This window comes from Silene latifolia, chromosome 1, assembly GCF_048544455.1.
Source record: "Silene latifolia isolate original U9 population chromosome 1, ASM4854445v1, whole genome shotgun sequence".
NCBI lineage: Eukaryota > Viridiplantae > Streptophyta > Magnoliopsida > Caryophyllales > Caryophyllaceae > Silene > Silene latifolia.
In genome coordinates, this window is record NC_133526.1 from 59,611,795 (window position 1) to 59,639,279 (window position 27,485).

At 36.0% G+C, this 27,485-nt stretch overlaps 3 protein-coding genes across 4 annotated transcripts; 1 reads left to right on the forward strand and 2 right to left on the reverse strand.

Annotated features, from left to right (window-relative positions):
- Positions 1-9,152: 9,152 nt before the first annotated feature.
- LOC141647740 (protein FAR1-RELATED SEQUENCE 5-like) lies at positions 9,153-12,174 on the reverse strand. The gene is made up of 3 exons (XM_074456054.1): positions 11,719-12,174; positions 9,599-10,320; positions 9,153-9,411 (listed from the first exon to the last, which is right to left on the reverse strand). Exons 1-3 carry the CDS (start codon positions 12,172-12,174, stop codon positions 9,153-9,155), a joined length of 1,437 nt encoding a protein of 478 aa, XP_074312155.1.
- Positions 12,175-15,192: 3,018 nt separating this feature from the next.
- Positions 15,193-18,037, forward strand: LOC141605995 (uncharacterized). 2 transcript variants are annotated; one of them, XM_074424963.1, is made up of 4 exons: positions 15,193-15,462; positions 15,556-15,670; positions 15,808-15,925; positions 17,076-18,037. In XM_074424963.1, exons 1-4 carry the CDS (start codon positions 15,362-15,364, stop codon positions 17,831-17,833), a joined length of 1,092 nt encoding a protein of 363 aa, XP_074281064.1. In that variant the 5' UTR covers positions 15,193-15,361; the 3' UTR covers positions 17,834-18,037. The 2 variants fall into 2 exon arrangements, with proteins under 2 accessions (XP_074281064.1, XP_074281056.1); XM_074424955.1 differs by having other exon boundaries at positions 15,200-15,462; positions 17,037-18,037.
- A 720-nt stretch (positions 18,038-18,757) lies between these two features.
- On the reverse strand, positions 18,758-27,228 carry LOC141605984 (uncharacterized). The gene is made up of 4 exons (XM_074424945.1): positions 26,573-27,228; positions 25,844-26,029; positions 21,284-21,664; positions 18,758-19,851 (listed from the first exon to the last, which is right to left on the reverse strand). Exons 1-4 carry the CDS (start codon positions 26,906-26,908, stop codon positions 18,943-18,945), a joined length of 1,812 nt encoding a protein of 603 aa, XP_074281046.1. The 5' UTR covers positions 26,909-27,228; the 3' UTR covers positions 18,758-18,942.
- Positions 27,229-27,485: the final 257 nt, after the last annotated feature.

Consider the following 27,485-nt stretch of genomic DNA (forward strand, 5'->3'; position numbering starts at 1 on the left):
TTATACGATATCATTTCGAATTTAGTTCAAATCTCCATTAAAACATCGTAACTAAAGACAAAATTTGAATTTTCTTCTAAAATCCTCATATTATCCATTGTAAGGATCTCTTGTGAAGAGTATAGATAAAAGTTATTCGTGATCAAAAGGGTTTTTGATTCTTGACTAACATATCTACTTACAATGAATTGTTTCTCATGTGCTTAATTGAGTTAAGTACTTTGAAACGTTACATCATTTTGGTAACTAGATTTGTTGGAAATCAAAATTGACCAAAATACCACAACCACTTCAATGAAAGTTTTAAGACTAAACGAATGAATTGAAGAGTAGTCTTCATAAAATTCAATTTTGCTTCTCTAAGCAAAGACTCATTGAAATGAGTGGGAGCATTCTCTTAACCGTTAAGATAAGGACGAGGTTCAAAGAAGTAAAATTAGAATGGAATTGATACAAGGTAATGTTAAAAGTAAAGTTATTGAGAATAACGATACTAAACCTATCAATCCCGACCGATAAAGTTTCCATTGTCTTAATTGTTGGACGCTAGAAAGGAAACTACCCCAAATTATTGAAGAATAAGCAAGTTAGTTGTGGGACATCTAATGAGACTTATTTCTTTATTTTAGATTGACATAAGTTTTGCTAGTACCACTTCGTCATTATTAGAAACCGATGGTGGTTTTCATCATTGCATTTGATACATAGGATGATTAGAATATGACGACTAGCAACAAATGATGTCGAGAAATAGAGTCATTATGTACTCAATCTAGTTTTGGGTTTATAGTTGTACCTTAATTATGACTATTAAGTGAATAAACTCTAAATAAGAATATAATCTTGTACAGATTCAAAAGGGGGTTTCACTTTTGTGACCCTATACACCACGATTTGATGTATGGCTAGCCTATTATCAAGGTGATTATATTCTAAACCAAACTAGAATGATATATCATGTAAATGATGCAAGACTCAAATTGGTAACCCAAGATTAAACCTTAAATTATGGAATGATGAACGCAAAGAGTTATCGAGTACTCTTGGAACCATTAGATTGTTAATCTTATGGTATATGCGTATCTTGTATTCAAAGCAAGATATCTCGTGCCTTTTGGTTGAAAAGGAGATCGAGAATGTAAATCATTGATACAGAATAGGTTGATCATTTTCTTTTACCAACGATTTAAGTTGACACTAATGTGTTCACTTAATAAGGTAAATAGAGAAATCTTTGAAGAAGTTCAAAGAGTTCAAAGAATCACGATTTAGTCGTGATGGGATTATCAAAGTGAAGACTTTGATATAAGCCAAAGGAAATGTGATATAGTATCACAAATTAATCTCTCTTAGCACGCATTATGGGATAATGTGTGGTTGGATAAAGAAATCAAACGCTATTCGATATGGTTTGGACTTTAATCAATTTACTTTGAGCTACTTGATCCTTTTGGGGATTTTATCATTTTGTCTAAATTATTTTTCTACTAAATCTAAAACGAATCATATGAGATATGAAATGGTAGGGTACCATGTTTGTAAGTTTACACAAGAAACAAATGCTCATTTTTCCTTACAATAATCACGAGTACAACAGGATTGTGGTTCGTAAAGCTGTCTTTCTAGAATACAATTTTATTTCTAGAAGACAAAGTGGGAGAAAATATTCAAGAGCCACAAAAGAATTGTGTCAAAAATTGTGTCAAAAATTGTATGTCACAAGAAACTGGTCTTTCTTGGCTACATGACGTTGGTTCTTCGAAACCTAGGAGGTTGAACTCATCACTTGTTGAAGATGATGAATTCGTGTTACTTTTAGAAAGTAAAGAGCTTGCAACTTACAAAGAAATTGATTGATTCAAGTTACTTCTGGAAAGTAATGAACGTATGACTTACATGAGAGTGTTTAAGTCACAACTCAATACAAGGCTACAGAGCCATGAAAATCCGAAATAAATTCCAAGTGGAATTGTTGGATATCAAAGAGAGATATCAAAGCTTGATTAGTTGCAAAGTGTTTTGCACTATTCGGATCTTTTTAGGGATTGTGTTTCATTATGATGATATACATATAACGAGTGAATCTAAAACCCACTTCTTTAATTAGAAGGAATGTATTCAATACATGTCATGAGTTTTGTAGATTCTTGCAATCCTAAAATAATGTGCAACTTAAGAGATTGTCTTAAGTAGGACATCAATGAGTTGGAGTCAACATTTTGATCATGTTATAAAACTTTTCTCGATAGGTTGAGAAGTTGTGTTTATACATGAAGTTTAGTGGGAGTTACGGAAATTTTAATTAGTCTTATATGTGGATGACATATTGATCATTGGGAATGATTTAAGACTTGGAGAAATATAATACATCTTTAATATCCAGATTTATGGAGATAAATCCACATGATATTAGCGTCAAATAAGAAGTCTTATGTTGATAAGATTCATGACTAGTTCAATCAAGTTGAACATATTTGATTGATTCCATTTGCTTCCGCTGCCGGATCATTAAATGAGTAATGATGTATAGCACTTCATATACTTTGAGTATGATGAATTGTTTCAAAATCGAATTTAAGTAATAGTTATCAAATAGCCATATAGATTATTCTTAAGTGCTTGAAGAAGCATTAAGGATGGAAAGTTAAGTGTTTTTGATGCAATTCACAAATTTGTGTAAGGGCTTACACTAATGACTGTTGAGATTGCATAAGGTTTCAGACAAAAACCGTATTCGAAACACCTAAAGATGGTTAAAGAACCATTGTGGCTATGTTATTTAAGAAATAGATTTGCTAGAATAGTTCTAGGCAATAAAGAACAATGAGAGATGCTTACAACGGAAATTGAGTACACTTGCAGTCATGAGATGTGCGATAGGGATGGGTCCCGCACACTGTGAAAAACAGTGGGAGCTATTCTATGATTAGAGAGCTTATGTCTAGATTGGATCTAGACACGTACTCAGAAAGTTTTGTAATACAAATGTATACATTACAAAGGAAAACGAGTATGTAGTAAGGTTAAGTAAGGTACAAGAAGTTGATAAAACCTACTAAAGCCTTCTCATAGGCTTAACATGATGAGTCATGTCATTTCAATTGGATTGAGATGAACAACTACATACATGATCAAATTGGATTATAAGAATATGAAGTAGTAATCAGGTATTGACTATTCATATGTGATAATCACATTTGTCGTTCGAGTTTTTATCTAAAAACTCCTTTTATACTTTGTTACATCCAAACGGGTTGTGGAGACAATATTGAACCCCGTTAAAGTGAACCCGGATTAACATGGTATTTGCCTATAATCACTTGTATGAGGTGACGTCTCGAAGTGACTAGAGTGTGATGCGATTGATGGCAAGTTCAAGTGACATTAGAGTCATGTGAGATGACTAATCGATCACATAGGCAGACTGTTAGGAACACTCTATCGGGCAGTGACCGCTTATAGAGTTCTGGCAAATTTATAAAGCCTGGTCGTGGCGAGAGCTACTATAGTATTCTAATGAGTCGATTCTTTTGACTAAAGACTGTTCGCCTAAGGTGGCACGGTTTCAGATTAACTTTGATTTATGTTACTACGACCATCGTAAATGGGGTCAAATGGGCATATTTTGGGTTATGATGGCTGTGGCTAGTCGAAGGAAATAGTGCGATAGAAATTGTCCACCCCCTTGTCAGGGTTAAAACAATATCTCAGGGCCACTCGAGGAGTAATTAACTGGAAATGCGTGGCCACGCTCGGAAAGTATCTATGGTAGATAAATTCCGGTCAATCAGTTATTCTCTAGATCGAGGAAACCACTCTCGATATGATCACTTGCAAGTACGACCCGAAAGACACCTTGAATTGAGTGGGAGATAGTAATAGGACAAGATAATTGGTGACGCACACTTGTCGAGGACAAGTGGGAGATTGTTGGAGTGTCCCCGACAATAATGCGATCACAATTGTCGATCATGATGATCACATGTTTAAATCTCATTTTTAAGAATACGTAAGGGATGATTCATTTTATAGTCAACTGATCAACATTAATCGGTAACGATTGGCTTGCTAGAGTTTGACGTTACTGTCGTGGGACGGTGGTGGTCAGTTGATCCCTTAAGGTCACACCTAAAGGATGATGCCCTAATCTGTAAAGTTGATTAATTGTATGACGATGCAAGTTAATCAATTTCTTAAAATTGAACAATTCAATTTGTGAGAGAGAATATTGATATCTTATTGTAATGGGATTAAATAAGATTTATTTTAGTAATTGAAATACTTTATTACTAAAATTACTTATTGTTTGAGAAACAATAGAGATAAGAATGAATGGTTAATTATAATTACAAGATATTGTGAATTATAATTGTATGACCCATTTTATTTATGTGATCAAGTATCACTAGTCAATTTGTTGTATGTAATTTAATTAATTCATAAAATGATGTTTATGTGATAAATATGCATTAAATTAATTAATAACATGTAACATACTACATGTGACATATTGTGTGACATTTGACAAATTGACAAAATAAAATGGTAGTCCATTTTATATAAATGGACCGAAATAATGAGAGTAATGTGTGTTAGTGGGTGAATTATTTTATGAGATAAAATAAGCTAATGATACCTAATCTACACCTAGCCTTACAAGCCTAAGGTATTGATAAAAACAAAAGAAAAAGTAAAGGACCATATATTGGTCCTCCTCCTTCCCCAAAACCGGTGGACACTCCCTCTTTTGGAGTTTTTTGTTCTTCATTTATTCCTCTTATAATTATTCATTCACATGCATCATTTACTCATGCATCTTTCCTCTTTTCTCTTCCATCTTTCTCATAAACTTGAGAAATGATGATCCAAATTGTTCAATCACATTACTAATATTATTAATGTAATATATGAGTATTAGTAATCAATTTTAAGGTAAACTACTAAACAAATATCTAGCACATATTATTTAGTAGAGATAAGGGATAATCTTGGGTGCAATCAAGAGGAGTGGCTTCTATACTTGAAGGCTTTGGAGGATCATCCTAACATATGGAAAGCTCAAGAACAAGTGAGGTAGGAGACTTCACTTGTGCCCAAAATGTCCGAAATATCAAATGTAAGGAACCGTTTTTCTCCTTACTCTTGTATTTGTTTTGCATGCATAAGATCCTTAAGTTTTTATGACTAAAACTTTAAACCAAAATATGTGATATTTAAAATATGATTTCTAACAGTGTAATCCTTGTAAACTTTCATCAATCGTTCGAATGGGTACTGATATCTCAAATACACTGCCCGAGATACAAAACCTCCCGTACTAAGTGGACAGTCAAATGAACCATGATAGTGAAAAATGAGGGAGGAAAATACATTTCAAACTGACAAAGACTGGTGACGAGGATCTCCTGCAAAGTTTCCGCTTCATCGGGATCAATGACTTTACTGTTGATTGATTTGAAGAAATAGCAAAATCTAATTATAGCATGTCGAACCTTTGGAGGTAGAATGGAATGAACGGCCACAGCTAGTAGTTGTTGCATCAATGTATGACAGTCATGTGACTTTAAACCAGTAAGTTTTAGGTCCTGCAACGAAACAAAGCTTCTAATATTAGATGAATAGCCCTCTGGCACCTTAATACCATGCAAGCATTCGCAAAACTCTTTTTTCTCCTTTTTTTGAAAGAGTATTAGCTACAGGCGGCAAAAAATTCCGATTTCCTTTTGTTTTAGCTGCCAGCTCGGGCCTAATACCCATCTCAACCATATCATCCCTAGCTTCTTTGTTGTCTTTTGTCCTACCCGGGACATTCAGCAGAGTATTGATTATATTATCACAAACATTCTTTTCAATGTGCATAAAATCTAGGCAATGTCTAACCGGGAGGTCACGCCAGTACGGAAGTTTGGTAAAAAATATGGTTTTTTTATAACCGCGAGTAGACAACTTAGGTCCCTTCTTCCCATAAGTTATCTAAATATCTTTCACTTTCTCATACACTTCATGACCATTCAAAATCTGAGGACTCCCACGTTGCTCAGGACACCCATTAAACGCCTTGTGAAGCTTACGATAATGATGATCAGGGCATAACCATCGACGATTTCCCCTGTACACATGCTTGCGAGAATGCTTCAAATATTCTGATTCAATATCCCCCCTACACAATGGGCAAGCCTCTTTCCCATATACAGTATGTCCAGAAAGATCGCCATACGCCGGAAAGTCAGTTATTGTACACAAAAACATAGCTCTGAGATTGAAACTTTCCTTCTTATAACCATCAAACACCGGTATCCCTCTTTCCCACAAAATCTTCAGATCATCTAGAAGTGGTCCCAAATACACATCTATGTCATTTCCAGGTTGTCGAGGGCCAGATATTAACAAAGACAACATCAGATACTTCTGTTTCATGCAAACCCATGGGGGCAAATTATAGATGGCCAACACAACTGGCCAAGTACTGTGTTGGGTACTCATGTTTCCATGAGGGTTCATTCCATCTGTGGAGAGCGCTAGACGCAAGTTCCTTGCTTCTTTGGCGAAGTCAGGATATTTAGCGTCAAACTCTTTCCACTGCTGACCATCCGCTGGTTGTCTTAACTTTCCATCTTCAATCCTTCCACTATTATGCCAAGTCAACATTCTTGCATCTTCTTCATTCAAATAAATCCTTATGAATCTTGGTATTATTGGAAAATACTACAACACCTTAGCTGGGATCCCTTCCTTAGTCTTATAATGCCATACAGAGCAGCGCGGACAATATGATAATTTATCATAATCTTTACGGTACAATATGCAGTCATTGGGACAAACATGTATTTTCTCATATTCCATGCCCAATTCTCTAATCATTTTTTTAGCCTCATATGTCTGACTCGGAAGAACATTACCGTCAGGAAGCATGTCACATAGCAAAGCTAGAAGATCCGTAAAACTCTTATCACTCCACCCATTTGCCCCCTTCAAGTTATATAACTTTACCACCGCGGACAATTTGGTATACTTCTTACAATCAGTAAATAAAGGCATTTCAGATTGACTCAACTTCTTAATTAAATCATCAGCATTTATTTCCCCATCACCGGTAGCTTCAAAATCATCGAATCCATCATCTTCAGCAAACTTCTCACCTAAAACAACTTCAGGTGTAGGTGAACGATTGTTTACACACACATCATATGCCCCATCCCCTATATCTAAACCAAAGACTTCGGTGTGTATGATTATTTACCTCTACATCAGATTCCTCATCCTCATCCTCTAATTCTCCATGAAAAATCCAACGCCTATAATCTCTACTGAAACTATTCTTTTCTAAGTGTATTTTGACATCTGGGATAGGCAAAACCCTAATATTACCACATCTATTACAAGAGCAGGGGATTGATGAGTGGAGATGAAAATTTTCACTAACGAAATTGTAAAATTCAGCAATTCCATCATTATAAATGGGATCACCAATTTCACCATCAATCGTCCAAGTACGACCTATATATAAGCCAGTAGCTATGAAAATGAGATTACCTTTTTTAAGCTATAAAGATTATTGACGGCGACGACGGCAAAATGACTTATTTAATTAGTTTTTCATTATAAATAATACATTAAAAAAATAAATACTCTATATATACCGCGCATAGCGCGGGATCTGTTTTTACAATTATTTTAAGAAAAACCGTTGTTAATTATTGTAATATGACAACGGCTTTAAAATAACCGTTGTTGATATATGTAACATGATAACGGCTTAACAAAGAACCGTTATCATTTTCTCTTATTATTATTATTATTATAACGGTTCCAATTCTTATTATCTTATTATGCCGTTTCCATTCTTTTTTATTATTATAAGTTTAAAGTTAGTCATTATAATATTTTATTTGGTGGATTGCATTTGAGTGTAAGGACTTGATTAAAACGTAGTAACAAATCATATAAATAATTAAACTTTAATTCAAATAACCACCATAATCAAAATACAACTCATAATGTCAGATAATAATTAAAGACTTAATTAGAATCTGATGAAGAATTAGGATAGTCTTCATGCCCAATTTCGGCATAGATCAAGTCGTAGATCGACTCTTCATCATCAACGGGCAGCGCAGCTAGTGGAATGGCCTCTTTCTCCCATGACATAGGCACGTTGGCAGGAATGTGCTGCCTCCTGTAATGTGTCAGCAGACGATGATCAACATGGGTCGCAACCCATAGATAAGGGCCCTTTTGTTTAGCATCCGAATAAAAGTCCTCTTTCCCCGCATCTTTCTCCGCAAATCTAGCCCCTAATGTTCTTGCCTGAAGAAAACTATCATGGCAGTTGGCTTCGTCAAACTCGATAAAAGCGAAGCCTACAAAACCTTGCTTGTTTGTAGACACGTACAGGGTACACTTTTTTAACCGCAGTGAAACCGGAGTCATGAAGCATTTGCGTCAACCACCCAAAATTAGGGTTTAGACCCTTTCCATTCCCATCATAACGAGCCGGGAGATTATGGAGAATGCAAGTAAAAGGCTGTGCGTAACGATAACTTGATTGTAGCTCCGATACACCAGCCATATTTTTCTTTAGAGAGAAATTTAGAGAGAAATTAAAGAGTAAATGTTTGATGATTTAGATTTTGATCTAAAAATTATGAAGACATATTTATACAATTATTTTGGTCAAATTGAATATTATTGGTCAAATTGAATATTTATTAAAGTTCTGATAAAGTTTGGCAGTGGTCAAACTGAAAAATCTAATCAAATAGTGACAACGCTTGAATTGAAAAACCGTTCTTTCATAATTAAAAATGATAACGGTTACAAAAAAACTGTATCTATAACATAACAACGGGTACCACAAACCGTTGCTGGTGGTAATTTTGTAACGGTTTTCGAATTGCCGTTTTCTTAAACTGATAACGGTTGTCTAACAACCGTTGATAAGAGAGATTTTATAACGAGCTTTTGAAAACCGCTAAAACGCTTTTTATAACAGTTTGGTAAGTAGCCGTTGTCACATTATAATAACAACGGTTTTCGTGGGAAACCGTTATTCTCATTATCGCGGTCTAGGTTTCCGCCAATATTTGGAAAACGGTAATCTAAGTGTCGTTATTAAATGCATTAAATCGTTGTGATACGCTTCTTATTGATTGTCAGATTTGGCGTAGTGTCTTCGGACGTCCTCTAGGGTTCTCGTTCACCCGAGGCTCGTATACATCCTCCTCATCCGGATGTATCTGAGAGTAAAGGGCATCGAACATGGATGATCTCATACTCGGATCTGCATTCCGAATTTCATCAAATAACTCCTCGAGTCGATCATCGTCACAAGCCGGCATTGCCTCCGAACCATCGTACTCCAACTTCCTCCAAAATACATGTAAGACATCAAAAGAGACTCGAGATCCGTTTCTAGATATGCCATGAAGTGAACAAGCACATAACAAACCAAGAGTAGTAGTCTTTACACAACCGCAATCGATCATCAAGGTATCTTCCGTCATCTTGGCGCCTCTTTCGAATTCTCCACGCAATTCAATGATGGCATTCTTTGAGATTTTATAAGACCGTCAACCGTCTCGATCTAGATAACTCTAACAAGTGTCGGATCTCAACATATTGCATTTCCAACAAAGAATGAAAACGGATCCAGATGCTATCAATGGCCAGTTTTGCGCTATTCAACCATTTCTTTAAATTTGCATGAGCCGACTCAACCTGGGATGTAGAAGTGTTCTCAAAATGAGTTATCTTGTTCGTTCTGTACTTGGCCCATTTCTCCACGTGCGGGATCCATTGACCCTCAATATAAACCGCCACTCCTGGCCATTGCCTTGCCAAATTGGCCCACGCCACATCAAACTCATCTCGGGTCTCCGCCTCGACAACCGCTTTAAACAAGTTACAAGTTATGAACTTAGCCCAACTATCCTGACCCGTGATATGAAGTTCTCTCGTCTCCACGTTAGAATATATATGCCAAAGACATGGCAAGTGAGACGAATCCGGAAAAACAGTGGGAATCGCGTTCAACAACCCTTGCTCGCAATCAGTAACAATAACATTAGGTTGAACGGCACCATTGAGAAGGGCCTTCAGTTGCTGTAAGCCCCAACGAAATCCATCCTCGGACTCATGCGTCACAAGAGCATACGCGATCACAAAGGTCTTCCCAACGGGTGTGACTCCAACCATCTCAACAAGCGGAAGACCGTATAAGTTTGTCTTGTACGTGGAATCGATTAGGACCACATAATAGTATGATCGAAACATCTTAACGGCCTCAGGATGAGCCATGAACACGTGGGTTAGCTCCTCGGTCTCCCGATCAGTGACCCAGTAATGAACGTACTTACGTACTTATGTTGAACCGCAAGTGCTAACATCTGTTGTGACGGGTTTCTCCCATCTCTTTCCTCGGCCCTTACTGTAATACCCGCCCTTTTAGAGACCCTTTGACCAGCGTTGACTGACCTTGGGAGCGGTAATAGTCCTTAGAAGTGCGTGCCAAAGTTATTTTGGGTTGTGAGTTTCGGGTGGTACTCGATAGAGTAGAGGCTACTCGATCGAGTAGTTTGGATACTCGATCGAGTAGGGTGGCACTCGATCGAGTATGAGGGATACTCGTTCGAGTATCGGGTTTTCAGCGAGGGTTTTTAATCGCGTTTTGTTAAATCCGCAAATCATTTTCGCCTCATTCCTTCAATCCTTTAGTCGCCTCTTTCCCTTCCCTTCACCATAAAACCTCCATGGAAGCTTTTGAAGGTCCTTGTGCCTTAGGAGAGCATAGCTTGAGTCGGGTAGCGGTCTTTTGCCGGGTTTCTCCTTGTAGGTATGTCGTCATCATCATCTGTATCCTTGTCTTTGCAGTTAGGGTTTGCTTGATAGTAATAGATGATTGTGTTGTGGTTATAGGCATTGCTTGATTGCTGGATATGTTGTATGTCGGCATGGATTGGTTGCAGTTGCTTAAAGGTAGGTTCGCCTACTCGGTTTCTGTAGATGGTCTAATGTGTTAGTTGTTGTGGTTGTATTATGGTTGTTGTATATTGTCGTATTCGTATTGTGACGGTTGATGGTTGTGATTGTTTGTCTCTGGTTCTCGAGATGCGTTCTCGGCTGACTGGAGTCACTTGCGGGAGTGGCTTCACGCCCTAGTTTCGCCCTCCGTGGAACCCGCCACGGGGGGGGATGTGCACATTAATGGGACAGGGTTATCGCTCGGTATGATGAGCGGGGCTTAGGTGGGAACGGCTGCGGTCCCCCACTGGCAGGGCTGGTCCAGTGGACGGTCGGTGACGGAGATTGATTGGAGTGGGTGTGATTGTGTGTGTGACTGATTGTATTGTGTTGTATTGCTAGATGTCGTCGGTTTTGCCATGTCTTATCTCAGTACTGACCTTGTGTGGTTGTCTTGTTGTTTTATGTGTCTGCCGTGATCCCTTATGGTGAGCAGTCTGTCTTAGCAGGTGTTGATGTCGTTGATAGCTGGAGTTCGGGCAGGGATGAGTCTTCACGAGATTTGATAGTAATAGCGAGTAGCCCTTGAGTTGTATCTTTTGTATCGTCAGTTGGTTTTAAATCACTTGTAATATAACATAATAGTTCTTTTATCGACATTTGATTATTACTGTCCTCGGGCAACCGAGATGGTAATGCCCTTATATGCTAAGGAAGGCCTAGTTAAGGCTCCTCTGGATATGGGGGTGTTACACTTACTTTCTGAGAACGATTGTAGATTTGTCGCCGATTAGGTCTTGACTTTTCAGGATTCCGCTGATGCAAACCCCCACTAATAATAGCCAGTCTTACGTGAGCTCTAACTTGGGCGTCGATATAAGACAACTCTTCTTCATCAAACTTTGCAAAGTATCTATCGCCGTCACAATACAACGTTAAACCATGATTATGAAACCCGAATAGCATGACAAGCTTCCACTTATTCTCTTGTATTTCAACAACTTTCATTTGAAATTTGCAATTGCACCACGCGATAACCGTGTTAGCCCTCATTAAAGCATCGGCATCATTATTTACGGGACATCTTCCACCCATCCGACAAACAAAATAATCCTGTTTCAGACTCTTGTGACGACCAACTCTCTTGTTGCTTGCTCTTTTTATACCAAACCCGAGTTTAAGTCCAGTCTCAAATGCCCAAGTAAACCCTTCCATACTTGACGAAAAAATTTTGGAGGTCATAAAATGATTAGAGTAATCAATACCGCCGCCACCGATATTATCGATATACCCCCTGCGCACGCATTTCGATAAACTAGTTAATAATAATAATTAATTATTTTAATTATTTTATACGAAAAAAAACGAGTCGGAAAGAATTAAAAAAATAAAATAAAAAAATAATACAACGAATTGGGCATTTACGGGGTTTATTAATAATAATTAATTAATTTTTACGAAAACAAAACAAGACGAAAAAAATAAGTAAAAAATAATAAAAAAAATACGAAATGGGCCTTGGACGAAGAAATTTTTCGTCTGGGCCTGGATTTGGACGAAAAATTCCTTCGTCCAGTATGGGCCTTGGACGAAGAAATTTTTCGTCCAAATCCAGGCCCAGACGAAAAATTTGTTCGTCCAAGGCCCATACTGGACGAAGGAATTTTTCGTCTGGGCCTGTGTTTCGACGAAAAATTTCTTCGTCCAGCCCATTATGTGCAATTTTTTTTTTCGAATCCATTTTTCACTAATTCCGTCAACAAATCTATCCTAATTCCGTCTCAAATCAAGGCATTTATCCTAATTCGGGAATCGATCGCTAATAAAACATAAACTTGGAAACAAAATTAAATCGTACACTCACCTCGTTACTAGCTTCATTGTTGAAATCGTTGTTAAAATCGTTCTCGTTCATGTTGTTAATTGCAAAACCCGCTCTTTTTTTTTTTGAGAAACCGTTTTTTTTTTTTTTGGAGAGATTTTAGTGAGACGGAAATTGAGTTGTGTTAATTGCAAAACCCGATGTTTTTTTTAGAGAGATTTTAGTGAGACGAAAATTGAGTTGTGTTATGGAGGGCAAACATGAAAATTTACATTAAATGTCGATAATTAGCAAAAATGTCGTCGATCTTTAGCACGATCCTTTTTTTTTCAGGGGTGACTACGAGGGGGGCTCTCTTATTGGCATAACAGGCTGGGGTTAACTCTGGTTGGGCCAATATGGAGACAGTGACCCAAGCAAAACATCAAGAAAATAATGGGCTGCTTATAGTGATCTCCTCCCTCTACCATAGAGAAGATAGTGATAAGACAAATCCATACAAAGAGGGGCCTCTTTGGGCTAGTTTCGGGAGGCAGGCATGTGGCTAAGTGGGGGACACGCCAACTTTTCCTCTTCTTTTTTCTCCTTTTCATTTCTTTTAATAATTGATGATGAGAGATTCAGAGCCATCTTACCCAGTTTCATGAATGAAAGTCTCTCCCATAAATTTATTTCACAATTTAATGTAAACAAGTAATAGGAAAAGAATTAAAATTCAAGAAATAATAGAAATTGAGTTATTAGTAAATTGATCAATAATAACAACAAAAGAGTTATTATCATTACGATAATGAATATAAATGAAAATAATAATTATCACAGAAGAACCTTTAAAAGCAACTAAAACAATGTTCTTATAACAACAATTGTATTGTAAAACAATGTTATAGAATTATTGGTTTTCAGTTTAGTTAGCGCACTTAAGATCAAGAATTTGATGATATTTGTTTTATATAATATATTTATGTTTATTACAGGTTGAGTACTCCCTCTATCTCAATTATTTATGTATATTTGATTAAAATACTTATGATGGTGGAACTCGTTCGATTAGCCTTGAAAAAGATGACATAAATCTCTTCTTCCATATCACTAAGGCCCTGTTCTTTTGGACTAAAACTTATATGATCTCGAATCGAATCGAACTTATAAGATCTCGAATCGAATCGAATCAACTTATAGGATCTCGAACTTAACCGAACTTATAGGATCTCGAATCGAATCAATCAAACTTATAGGATCTCGAATCAACTTAAATTAAGTGACGTATAGGATCCGAATCGAACTTATAGGATTTGAACGAATCGAATCAACTTATAGGATCTCGAATCGAATCGAAATTATAGGATCTCGAATCGAATCAACTTATAGGATCTCGAATCAACTTATAGGATCTCGAATCGAATCAACTTAACTTATATGATTTGAAGTTAACTTAAATTAAGTGACTTTAAGTCCAAAAGAACAATGCCTAAGAAACACAAAGAGCTATCGTACATGATTATCACTGATATTTGCTCCTTGTCTTACAATTTAGGGTGTGTTTTGATTGAGGGATTTGAAGGGAAAAGAAAGGGAGGGAGAGTTGAGAATTTAAAATCCCTTGTTTGAATAGCAAATGAGAGTGGAAAAAAATGAAAGGGGAAGATTTGAGGATCCAATTTCCCTCCTCCAAGCCTAATCAAAATCTTTCCACAATAGGCAAAATTTGGAGAAAAATTGTATCCAAACAACCACACTCCATTCCCCCTCCCCTTCCCTTCTCTCCATTTCTCTTCCCTCTTTCCCTCCACTTTTGCTATCAAACACACTCTTAGGATTGAGGGATTTGGAGGGAAAGGGAGAGAAGGGAATTAGAAGGATGAGAAATCCATTGTTTAGTTAGCAAAATGAAAGTAGAGGGATTTGGAGGGGAGGGAAAATAGATCCCTCCATTTCCCTCCTAAAAGGCAAATTAATTTCCCACCAACATAGGCAAGATTTAGAGGGAAAATCACCTCCTCCATTTTCCCTCCCCTCCCCTCCCCTTCCTTTCTTTTCCCTCCTTCCCCCTCCCCTCCCTTTCCCTCCTTTTTTCCTATCCAAACAAGGCCTTAAAGTCTTAGGTATGGTCATTGTTCCTTATTGTAGACACAATGATAATAATGTAGCTCACACACTTAAATTAAGACAATGAAGTGCGAGTAACTAATTTAGCTTAGAAGAAGATTATGATGGTTAGAGAGGAGATTGTATCTTTTAAAAACGCTAATTAATATTTTAATAATATATAACTGTATTTAAAAAAAAACTAAATATTAAATTATCATTTTGAAAAGATGAAAATCCAAAATTAAAAGCAAAAATAAATTATGAATGGATAGGGTAAAATTGGTTTGAATAGTTGGACATCTTGTCATCTCCCAAATTCCACAACTTATGGGCCAAAAAGGCCAAAGTAATGTCATTTGTTTTCCTGCAGACTTACCCCCACTCAGTCTCCTCTGTAACACCATAACAGTAATACAAACTCAAGCCACATAAAATCCCTCTCTCTTTCAAACTTTCAACTTCTTCTTCTTCTTCTTACTGTAAAACATCATGCCAAGACCAGGACCAAGGCCTTATGAATGTGTTAGAAGAGCTTGGCATAGTGAAACACATCAACCCATTAGAGGTTCTCTCATTCAAGACATTTTCAGGTCTTTTTCTCTTTTTTTTTTTTGTTATTACCCACTATATTTACTTCATTTTCCTTGTTTTTTAACTGCTGTTTTTGTATTTTTTTTTGGTAGAATTGCACATGAAATTCACAGCCCTGGAACAAAAAAGAAGAAAGAATGGCAAGAAAAACTCCCCATTGTTGTTCTCAAAGTTGAAGAAATCATCTACTCCAAAGCCAATTCTCAGGTCCATCAAACTCTCACCTTTATATTATGTTTCTTTAAACTTAATTCCTTTATTTTTGTGGGTTTAATTTTGATTTGATTTATTGACTGTTATAACTACTTGTGTAAACTAATACATGCAAATGTGGGTTTGTTTAGGCTGAGTATATGGACCCTAAAACCCTTTGGGATAGAACTAATGATGCAATTAACACCATCATTCGTCGCGACGAGAGCTCTGAAGTATCAGGGGAATTTTTACAGCCTTGTATTGAAGGTACTTAATCCCTCCGTCTCAATCGTTTGTTTAACAATGATTGGAATTAGATTGAGCCTATAACATTGTTTGTCAAAAATTGGCAACTTAGTGATGTTCATTTTGACTAGTTATTTATTTATGCTAATTTTTTTTTTTTTTTTTTTTTTAAATTTTTGGTCTTTGACTGCAACTTGAATGTTTTAGTTGGATATTGTTGATGATTATACTATTAATAGTCACTAATATGTAGTACCCCTACCTAACCATACCTTATTTCTTCAACATAGTTTGCAATAATAGTTGTCTGATTTTTGGTTCATTCAATTCTCCTTTGCTTGTAAAAGTTAAGAGATTCAGAATGTTGTAATGGACTTCATCTTTTCTCAAGTACCCTCCTTTATCCTGACACTACCATCCTCCTTTAAGCCTTTATCTACCCATAATTAAACTAGTTACCATTTGTTTATGCTACAACTAGTTAATAACACCCCTAGTGCGCCCCCATTATTTGTGATAAACAAAGATTAAGTAATTCTTATTTAAAATAAGTAAGAAATTTGCTCGGTTGTTAATGGTTGAATGTTTAAAAGTGCATCGATGATGTAATCCTAGGTCCACCACTGCTAATCTCAATATTTATTAACCCTCTCGGTCCCATTTAGGAGGATTTTAAATAAAAGTTTAGTGCTGTAATGGTCTATTGCTGGAGTGAGTAGTGGAGAAAGTCTCTTTCTTATGAAAGAGCCGAGAGTAACAATTTCCTTTTTCTAGGATGAGATGAAATCATGTAAGTATGAAACTGAGAGTAGGGCATATGTTACTTTGTGTGTCAGATGTGCATGTACTGAGGGGAAATGTCATCATGGATAAGAAAAAAATCATGTTGTTGCCATTAAGTGAAATGTCGAAATAACATAGATTAAAACTCATTCTCAACGGATGTGCCTAACAAAACTTGTCGGATATTTTTCTTTAATTCCAGCCTATGGAAGAAATCTCAAGGTAACATGTCCCAACATACAAACCATGAGATAAAAAATTAGTCTGGAGTTTGGACTTCTTGAGCATATACTTAATTTCTTGACTGTGAGAGTGTGGGGTATATTAACAGAGTACTTTTTGTCTCAAGTGGTGGAATCACTTGAATGTATGGTTCTTTTTCCTGCAGCTGCTCTTCATTTAGGTTGTGTTCCAAGAAGAATATCACGAAGCCAAAGAAACCACCACCCAAGAGGTTACTTAACCGGTAATACAGATTTACCAATTACAACAGATGGAAATGCAATATCAAATTCTTCCCTTTCGCCTCACTATTCAAACTTTTTAGTCAGAGAACCACAAAAGTTTGCCGTTCCTATTAATAGTTGCTTACACAATGAGATGCACTTCCTGTCTGGCCAATCACCTTTGCCGCCAACAGGCGCTGTGCCATCAAAATCATATCCTGTCTATCCATTGTACTATGGTTTTCATCCGCAACCTAAGGAGCCACAACCAACTGTTGTAGGGCTTCCTACTTCAAACTACGCATATAAAAAATGTCCAAAAATCTCAATGTCTCAAACACTTTCCATGTGTAGTGAAGAATACAAAATGGCCAAGAGAGATCTAGTAGCATTTAGTAAGGATCAACCAAATACTGATTGTGATTTATCTCTTCGTTTGGGATTTGGACCACTTGGCACGGTACCAAGGGATGAAATTGCTGGTTTGAGTGGTTCTGAAGAAAAAAGTCCTTGTCTAATTGTGAAGCACAAGCCAAATGAGAATTTTTCATTTTCTTGTGGGAATAATGTTGGTTTGGGAGGTGAGTTTTTCGAGCTTGGATCAATGGTGAGAAAGCGAAAAGCAGTTGAAGAGATGAATGATCCGAGATGTTCTTGGCAACCAAAGATTATGCCTGCTTATTCGAATCGGAAAAGCTAGAACTTGAGATTTGTAGTCCTTCAGGTTCTGTCATCGTCCATGTAAGTTTTTATTTGTTCATTTGTTTTATGTTGATGATCTTCTAGTAAGGCATGTTTCAGCTGCATTATGTGCTAGGACGAGTTGGTTGTTTTGAGCACTGCGGATTGTGTAAATAACTAGTGTATCTATCAAGTTGAAGATAATGGAAGAATTGTTCTTTCCCATGAGTTTGATAAATTATTACAGATTATGTAGCTTGTATTCATGTTTTGGTTTTAAAACATTACCCGAGTGTTTTGAGAGCTTACGCCTAAAGGTCGTACTTAGCATTACCCTACCCTATGTTAGAAAACCATAGAGATTATTCCAAATGAGGCATAATAATAAATGTGTGCTTGTAGAACAAGAGATGTCTTTTTCCCTAAAATAATTTTTTATAATATAAATAAATAAAATGTGATACATTTGAGGGTAAACTCAAGGGTGGCCCAAAGTTCACATTTTCACTTTGAATCATTTTGATGTGCTTAAAATGATGAAAAATGAAGTGATGGTCAGGGAATCTTGTTTTTATTATTTTTCAGTGGTCAATCTGAATGGTGGGATATAAATTACATCTCAAAAGAGGACACTGAATGTGAATGTCCCACAACTCAATATAATTGGTCCCTCAACCTCTCTTTGGTTATTGAGTAGTCACAGTTTTATCAGTTTGTGGGAGCCTAGGAGGTAAGATTATGATGGATGCCTTAAGTTAAAGGTAAAAGCAAAGTGTCCTACAAAGCTGCTGTATATTTACAAGCTACATACATTATTAGCTTCAACAAATAATTGTTCTAAAGCCCTAAATAAAATGCGACACAAGATGAGACACCAAATGCCAAAGACGATCTTTAACTGTTCATATGTTTGTGACAAGTATTTGTCTCCTTTTTTCCGCGATTTTTCTTATTGTATTAATAACTCATAAATCAAAGAAATATATACAACAAAGTATATAGACACTCTCAATTGTAGACGAAAAAAAAGGTATATACGTAGCTGCACAACAATGAGGTTTTCTAATCCTATGCTAAAGAAGTCTCTAACCAATCAATTACGGAGTAGTAAATACACACAAACTCAAACTATACCTCTAAATCTTCACCTGTTAGGAAGAGAGGTGATTCATTAGGAGAAGCTTCTTTTGAAGTATTGGCTGTAGAAACAGAGGAGGAAGGTGTGCTCAAATGAAAATCAATCATAAGCCTGTGATTTAACACGATCATGTCAACTGTTTTTCCCTTTGCTTCTTGCTCTTTTAACTCCCTCACTGGTATAGCTGCTAGAAATCTCTTCATGTACTCTTTACAACAGTCTTTTCCTCTACAAATCTCTCTATATTTGTTATTTTTCCCGCTTTCACCTTCCTCTTCCTTATCATACATAACAGTCGAATCATCAAACTTTAGAACATAGGCTTGGTTGCAGCCTTCATAGAGACGCTCCCCTAGGGAGTCTATGATGTAGTTCGCCTTCCCCTCAATCTTCATTATGAAAAAATGATCATTCCACCTCACGATATAAATTCTTGACTCGAAGTCGTTTACATTTTCATTAATGTCGTCCCATATTTCATCGAATGACTTGGTACCTTTAAGGTGGTCAAATTCCTCAGGGTGGAAGAACCCGAAGTGGGAGTCATTTGGGCGGACTATTAGGGGCCTAAGATCGGCCCTGAGGATGGCTTCGAGGTCAAAACGCTTGTCAGGGTAGAAGTTCATGTTAGTTTCATCCTTGCAAAGCTTTCTCCACTCGGAGGAGCCTTCAGTGATGAGACGGTCAAACTCGGGTCCAGATAGCATGATGTAAGGGTTCAGCTGGAGCCAGTGAGCCATGACTGCAGCAATTGCAGTACACGCGCTCTCACCAGCAGCTATTTCACTGCGCTGGTCATACGAGGCGAAGAACACTTCGGCACTGAGCTTGGTTGCCCCATCTCGGCTCAGGATTTCTCTCATTTGCCAAGTGCCAGGATTGTTACTCCTATCTGTTTCCTGTATGACATGGTGGTGTTCATCAGGTTAGTTTCTCATATAAAGAAAAAAAAAAAGATTTTCTGATCCAACTGTAGTATAAGTGTTTCATTGTGATATACTCCTACTCGGTAGTATTTTCTTGTGGAGTAGCAGTCAGTCGATGTTAATCCTCAACATGGTTTTGTGTTCATTTGAGACGCTGGGGTAATGTTACAATAACACGAGGGGAATTTTAGTTTCTTAAGACTAGGTATTGAATGCTCCAAAATACAGAAACAATAATTGAAAATGCCTAAAACGTACAGTGCATCCACTGAAAGAAAGTGAAAAGAATAGTAAGTGAGGGATGCATCAATCCATCATCCCTAGTTCCTAGACTATAGATAGAACAGAAGGAGTAATTGATTGAGTAGGACATAGCCTTACAAAAAAAAAGGGACTCCTCAGTCCCTTAAATTTGGCTGATTCCCAGTTCCCAAACTTGTCCATGACTATGTCATTTCCACAAAGTGGGATCCATCTACATTGTTGTTTCTGTGTCTTACAAGCAGTGGTATGGCTAAGGCTAATGGCCCCCTCCACTTCTCTTCTAGTCAGTCTTCTCTTGTTTCTTTGTTGCTATAAAGACCCACTATTGCCCATGAGTTTGACCCCCTTATTTTAGTTCAATGTCTCAAATCTCTATGTTTTTCGACCATGGTGAGGTAAGGCGTAGGACTGTAAGACCCGCGGCCCATTGTTTTAAACAATGTGAATCTGTTTTCAGATGACCAAATGCTATTTCACAATATAGAAATTGTCGAAAATTTAATTGGTTATTTTACAGCCTAATCCGCATATTCCAAAACACCAATTCTCATTGTAGGCGGTCTTTTCAAAAACACCTCTCGCAACTGATTAAAATAAGAGGAAGTGGGAGAGAGGGTTGTGAGAGATCTTTTTAAAAAGACCGTCACAAGCGAAATTTGCTGTTCCAAAACACCAAAACTTAAAAGAATAGTGGGTCATTGTCTCTATTCCATTTTTTCATCTGTTTATGTAGAACACTAGAACCGTAGGAGGGGGGGAGTAATGCACAAAATGTAGCTAGCTAAATAGTGCTATCTCTGAAGTGAGGATTAAAAGTAATGAAATTAATGAGAGCTAGATTGTCTGCTAGAGTTATTTCTCCCCAGCAGAAGTCAATTTTCGGTAGAAACAAAGATCATACGCTACTGATATGCACCGAACAAAAATTGTTTGTACTGTATTTACAATTTTACATGGTCGTACTCCGTATTTTATTTTATGAAATGTACTTAGTATCAGTACTGAAAACGTTAGTAAAAATGTTATAAAGTACTCCATATCAGTTAACTCCAACAAAAGTTACGTCCAGAAATGCATTCTAAACAAAATAATAATTACATTAAAATCCAATGCATGAAGTTTTGAAATCAAAGGAACATACCACTTCCTTAGGTTGAGGGGCAGGGCTCACTGCTTTCTTCATGGATTTCCTTCTCTTTAGCATCCAGAAGCCACCCTTTTTAACCAAATCCAACTGCGACTCGCCCACCGTGTTGGATTCACTGGTCCCACAAGTCGGTGGTGACTCGGCCACATAGCCTGTAGACTCCCTACCCTTGCCCAACCAACTTAATTGTCTACCAAATAATGATAGTGTCTTGCTTTTCTTATCCTTTTCATGTATTAGCGTTCTCGGCCCTTGACTCTTAGCTCTTCTCAAGAATTTGGCTACATTACCTGAGTTTTGATCATTTTCGAACCATCCATTGGACATTGTACGTGAATGTGCTGTTTTTTTCATCTCTTTCAAGCTCACAAGTACCTACAAAATTGTCAAACTGTTAACCTAAGTTATTATTAGTGTTACATATGATTTCAAGTCTCGGTCTCACGGAGTTAGAAACGACAACTTCTACAACATATGGAGTGGAGTGTATTAAGCCAACATTCTCAAGCTTTTCGATATGACTGATGAAAGTTCTACATTTTGTCTGAGAAGTATTGCATTTAAAATTATACAGCATTCAAAAGGAACGAGTATAAAATTTGTACTCGTAATAGGGAATATTAATCGTATATTCTGCCTTTTGTTATCCCCAAGAGACGTCTAATTCTTAAGCTAGTATTAATTAACCTATAAATAATAAAGAGACAAAAGTATGTTTGTTGGACTTGTTATACAGAAACGCTGATAAATACTTGTACTTGATTATATCAAAAGGATTGACCTCAGACTAATTCTAATTATCATTTAATTAAGCACGCACATTACCGCACATTACGATTATGATTTATTATACTCCCTGTCCCGGTCATGTTTACCTTTGGTTTTTGGTACAAAGATTAGGAGAGGGAAGGGGATAATCTGTAGGTGATGTTATTGAATCACAAGTGGATAATGATTTATTTGAATGATCAAATTATTTTTTTAAAATATTCTCCATACAGAAAGTTAAACAAATGGCTGAAATATCTATAATAAAATAAGTAAATAAATAATGGAGACAAATGAGTAGTATTTATCAAGTTTGATAAGAAAGGTACTGTATATAGTACTCTCCGTGTTAGCTTAAGCAAGAAGATGAATTGGTTATGAAGGTGGAATTAGTCAATTGAAGTTGGCATGGCATATTCGGCAAATACTACGTACAAATCATTGACCAGACAACCAACCAAGTTTCCAAAACACATGACATTATTCTTAAACTAATGTTTTGGTCTAGATATAAGCTGATGACTTTTGTATTTTTAAACAAATGTTCCCTCTACTAGGTTAGACCCCGTGCATTAAATGCACGTCTTATAAAATTATTTTTATTTCTACTAAATTACGTATATAATAGTGGTATTTCATTAGTGGTTCATTTTTCTCGTCAATGCATTTTGCTTTGAGAAATAAAAGTATATTTTTGAAAAGCTAATGATTTCAATTTATAAATTTTCTCAATTTTTTTCCTCGAAAGTAATTAAAATGGTTTATAATTTTGAATATACCTAGTATGATTCAAATTATTCTCAAATAATAGCATCAGAGAATTATTTAGTAATTGATAGTTTGATAGTTATTTTTTAATATTTAAATTAAGATAGTAAAGATTAGAGTTCGTCAATTATAATTTTATGAAAAGATTAATTTTAATGAAAAGATAATAACTTAATAAAATAAATTATTATAATTATTAGCTTCCTTATTATATACATAATTGCTATTAATTACTTTATTTAGAAAGATCTTTTTGGAGGGAAAAATTCGTGAGAATGCCTATTCATTTAGTAAATAGGGGATTCTAATTTTATTCTCCACTAACAACACCCTATTCAATATGGTTTATTGAGAAGAAACAACGGTCGTACACTTGTATCCTGTTCCGTCTTGAGTAAAAGATCAATTTATTAAGGATTAATTGATGAAAACATTTTTACGAAAAGTTTTTTAAAACTTAATACTTAAATGTGTATTTCATTCACATTTTGGTACCTTAAGTGGATTTAGGTCAAAAAAAATTGAATATTCCAGCCATTTTTAAAGACATAACGACGTATTTATGATGTACTCCGTTCACATTTTCAACCTCTTCCCTTCCCTCTTATAACTACAAGTCACGGTTGATTCAATCTCGGCAGTATTTCACAGTTTTTTTTTGCTTAAATCCACTTAAGGTACCAAAATGTGAATGAAATGCACATTAAGGTATTAAGTTCTAAAATTTTTTCATAAGGTATTAAGTTTTAAAAAGTGCAACATTAAAGGGTGTTTTCATCCATTAATCCATTTATTAACTATAATAAGTAATAGATAAAATGTATCTTTATGTATAGATTTCATTATTAGTATATACACATTTAAGTTTCTTCCGTATGACATGAGGTATCATATACGTGTTGGAAATTGGTATAGGGTAATAGTGACAATGATCGTAAACTTGGATATCAACATAATCACGAAAAGCACGACTTTCTTAACAGTATTTTGACCCTATTTCATGCATTGGGTTACACAAAATCCCTTGTAAAATAAGACGGTTGAGGCCCTCTTTATCTAGGCAAAGATAAAGAGAATACTTAATATTTGCTTTGTATTACCAAATCTGAAATTTCATGTTTAAGAACGAATTATTCTAACTCCTTATATATACATAGTATGTATGTAATACAAGATTATTCATAGGATAAGCATGTTTATTTGTTATGTTTCAAACAAACACCCACTCATGTAACCACCAACCACCTAGGTAGCACGGACACTCCTCCTAACTAGCCGTCCCGTGTCCAACACCGTGTCGGACACCTGGACACCCGACACTCGTCGGACACACGCCTAAACATGTTATAGTTTAGAACAAGGAATAAAATGTCAAAAGAGATTAATTAGAAGATGAGTTTGGGTGGGAAATGACAATTAGTTATAGTCAAGGTCAAATTAGACCCTCAAATATTTAAATTTAATATCAAATACATTACAAAACTAAAATCATACGTTATTTATAACCATAAATATATATTTTATTAAATTTAATTAGCGTGTCCCGTGTCCTAAATTTCATGGGATGCCGTATCACGTGTCCGTTTCCGTGTCCGTTTTGGTGCTACCTAGCCAACCACAAGGAATATGATAAGTGTTTTAATTCTCGACCCCAAGTGTCTAACCCCCATAGGGAACGTAATATACAACGTAAACACTTACTAAACGGTCTTAGAACATGATAAATAACATTTATCACAACTTTATCCATATGACACATGAACTCGATAACCCGATTATATGAGTGTGCACTTCGCACCGCCTAACTCATATTATATCAGTCACAAGCTCATACCGATCTCGGTTTGAAAACCCTAATACACTTAAATGACTTGTGATCAAAATCCCAACAATACGTTCGGTCGCTAAAATTAAGGGTAATGAGCATAAATGAGATGACAAAAAAATAAAAAAGGGTTTTTTTGTCAAACACAACCTTTAAAAAAAAATTTCTTCCAAACACCACCTTTAAAAAAAAAGTTTGTAAAACACCTTTAATATTTTTTTTTGTCAAACACGACCTTTTGGCCGAAGAACTCAACATTTTGCAATGGGGTAACCTTTCAGTCGATATTTGAGATAGCAAACGATGTCGATTTGAGGTGTTCTTGGAGTCGTTGGAAAGGTGGAAATACAAGCTTTCCAGGGGTTATCAACATGATGGTCAAAGGTGGCCTTATGTAGGGTCTATTGATGTGTAAAATAAGGCTAGTCGGAGAGAGTAGCGGGTGGTCGGGGGTTTTTAGTGGTTCTTTTAATGGGGTTATGATGCTTTGTTTGGTCTGAAATTTGGTATGTAGGTAGAGGGGAGTGCAAAATAGGTCTTAGTTGTGTTGTTTGTGGTGGTTGTTGGTTGCAAGTGGTGGTTTAAGAGGAGTTAAATTGAAGGTAAAAAACAATTAGAAGAATGTCAAAGTCGGATTTTTTTTCGTGGGTCAATTCACTCACCTCAAACCACCACTTGCAACCAACAACCATCAAAAGCAACACAACTACGACCTACCTTACACTCCCCTCTACCTACATACGAAATTTCAGACTCAACAAAACATCCTAACCCCATTTAAAGACCCACGAAAAACCCTATGACCACTCGTTTTACATCTAGCCTCTTCGACAAGCCTTACTTTACACATCAATATACTCCACATATGTCTACCTTTGACCACCGTGTTGATAACCCCTGGAAAACTTGTATTTCCACCTTTCCAACGACTCCAAGAACACCTCAAACCGACATCATTTGCTATCTCAAATATCGACTGAAAGGTTACCCCATTGCAAAATGTTGAGTTCTTCGGCCAAAAGGTCGTGTTTGACAAAAAAAAATTATTAAAGGTTGTGTTTTACAAACTTTTTTTTAAAGGTAGTGTTTGGAAGAATTTTTTTTTTTTAAAGATTGTGTTTGACAAAAAAACTCAAATAAAAATAAAGTACTCCGTAATGGAAATGGTAAGAAGATGAGTGACATTTACTTACATTGAGGTTGGCTTCATTTGCAACTCCATTCAATTCTAAAGAGAGAGGAATATTTTGCTCAACTTGTGATGCCTCCATATTATTTGAAGCTAATTCTCCCAAATTTAATCTACCTTTCCCTATTACTTGCATTTTAACCTTTGATGATGACGACGACGACGACGAAGTCGGTTCATCACTCTCTCCCTATTAATCATTAACTGAATACATCAACATACCATTCAAATATACACTTGATCTAATAACAGATTGTATGTCCTTGGATATAATCAACTAGAAAATGACTTCAAACACAGAAAAGTAGTAACTTCTAAATTTCGATATAATTGGATCAAATCAATATCATGCTTAAACAACACTTAAAAATTCCTAATATAGGAGTATAACCTTTAAACATTGAAATTTATCGATATAATTCCAAAAAAGTACTTATAAGAAGTACTCCGTAATTATTAGGAGTATTATTCCAAAATGTTGGACTACAAAATCCTAAAATGCAGGGGGGAGCTGAGGGGGCGTGACAGGGACACGCTTTCCCCCACAAACAATGAAAACCTTGAAGTTTTTGTTTTATATTTCCGATTTTCTTTTTCTTAGTTTACCTTATTGTATTATTCGTTATCCGCAAAAAAAAAATTCGCCCCAAAATGCAAATCTTATCTCTGCCCTGGTAAAACTAAATTGAATATTAAAAGGAAAGGGTATAAATAGAGAGCAAGAAATACTTACATAAAGTAGGTTGAAAGAGACAATCCAAGAAGCAAATAAATTGGTATTCTTAGAAATGATGAATAAGTTGCAAACGTGATCAAACTCATCGTTCCATTCAATGGATTCAACCATCTTCTTAAGATCCATTTTCTTGGATACAAAGCATTGACCTTGATGATATTTCTTGTACAATGATGATATCCCTGAGTTATAAATATTTCCATCCCATTTAATTTCAACCGCCATTTTCGCATTACATTTCTCTTTGTTGATCATAAACCCTTCTAGCTTAATCACCTTCACCTTTACCTGAAACTTCTTCTTTGTCGCGCTTTTAACGGACCATATTGCCATCAACTGAATGCAAAATTTGTAGAACAAACAGAGATTATTGAAATTAAGATAATGTAAAGATTGCTTCTTTTCGGGTTTTTGGTTGACCAAATAAATAGACGGTATTAGTTGTGAATTTTTGGTTGATTTTATGAAGGTAAGAAATGGGGAGATTGTTTAATGAAGAAGGAAGAACAGAGGAAGGAGGGAAGGAAAGCTTCCTGATTTAGAAGGAGATTGATTAGTCAGACAGCTATTAATTTAATTGGTAGTTAATTATGGTGGGTGTAGTAAATCAGGTTTTGGGTTTATGCCTCATGCCGCTAACGGTAAGCAAAATCAGTTCAATTGTTTCCCACCTAATTAGGTTTAAACCCTCAAAAATTCGTGAATTTGCTATAAAAAGTTTTCAATTATCAACAATATGTACAATATACAACAACAAAAACATACGTATAAATTATTGGGTTATTTCGTGAGAATAATTCAACTTAAGTCTCTCCTTATGATATTAATCCAATCTATGTTTTAACTCATTAATCTGACCTATTGTAACACCCCCTCCTTATCCGGCCAAGGTAATCGGTAGATGTTACCG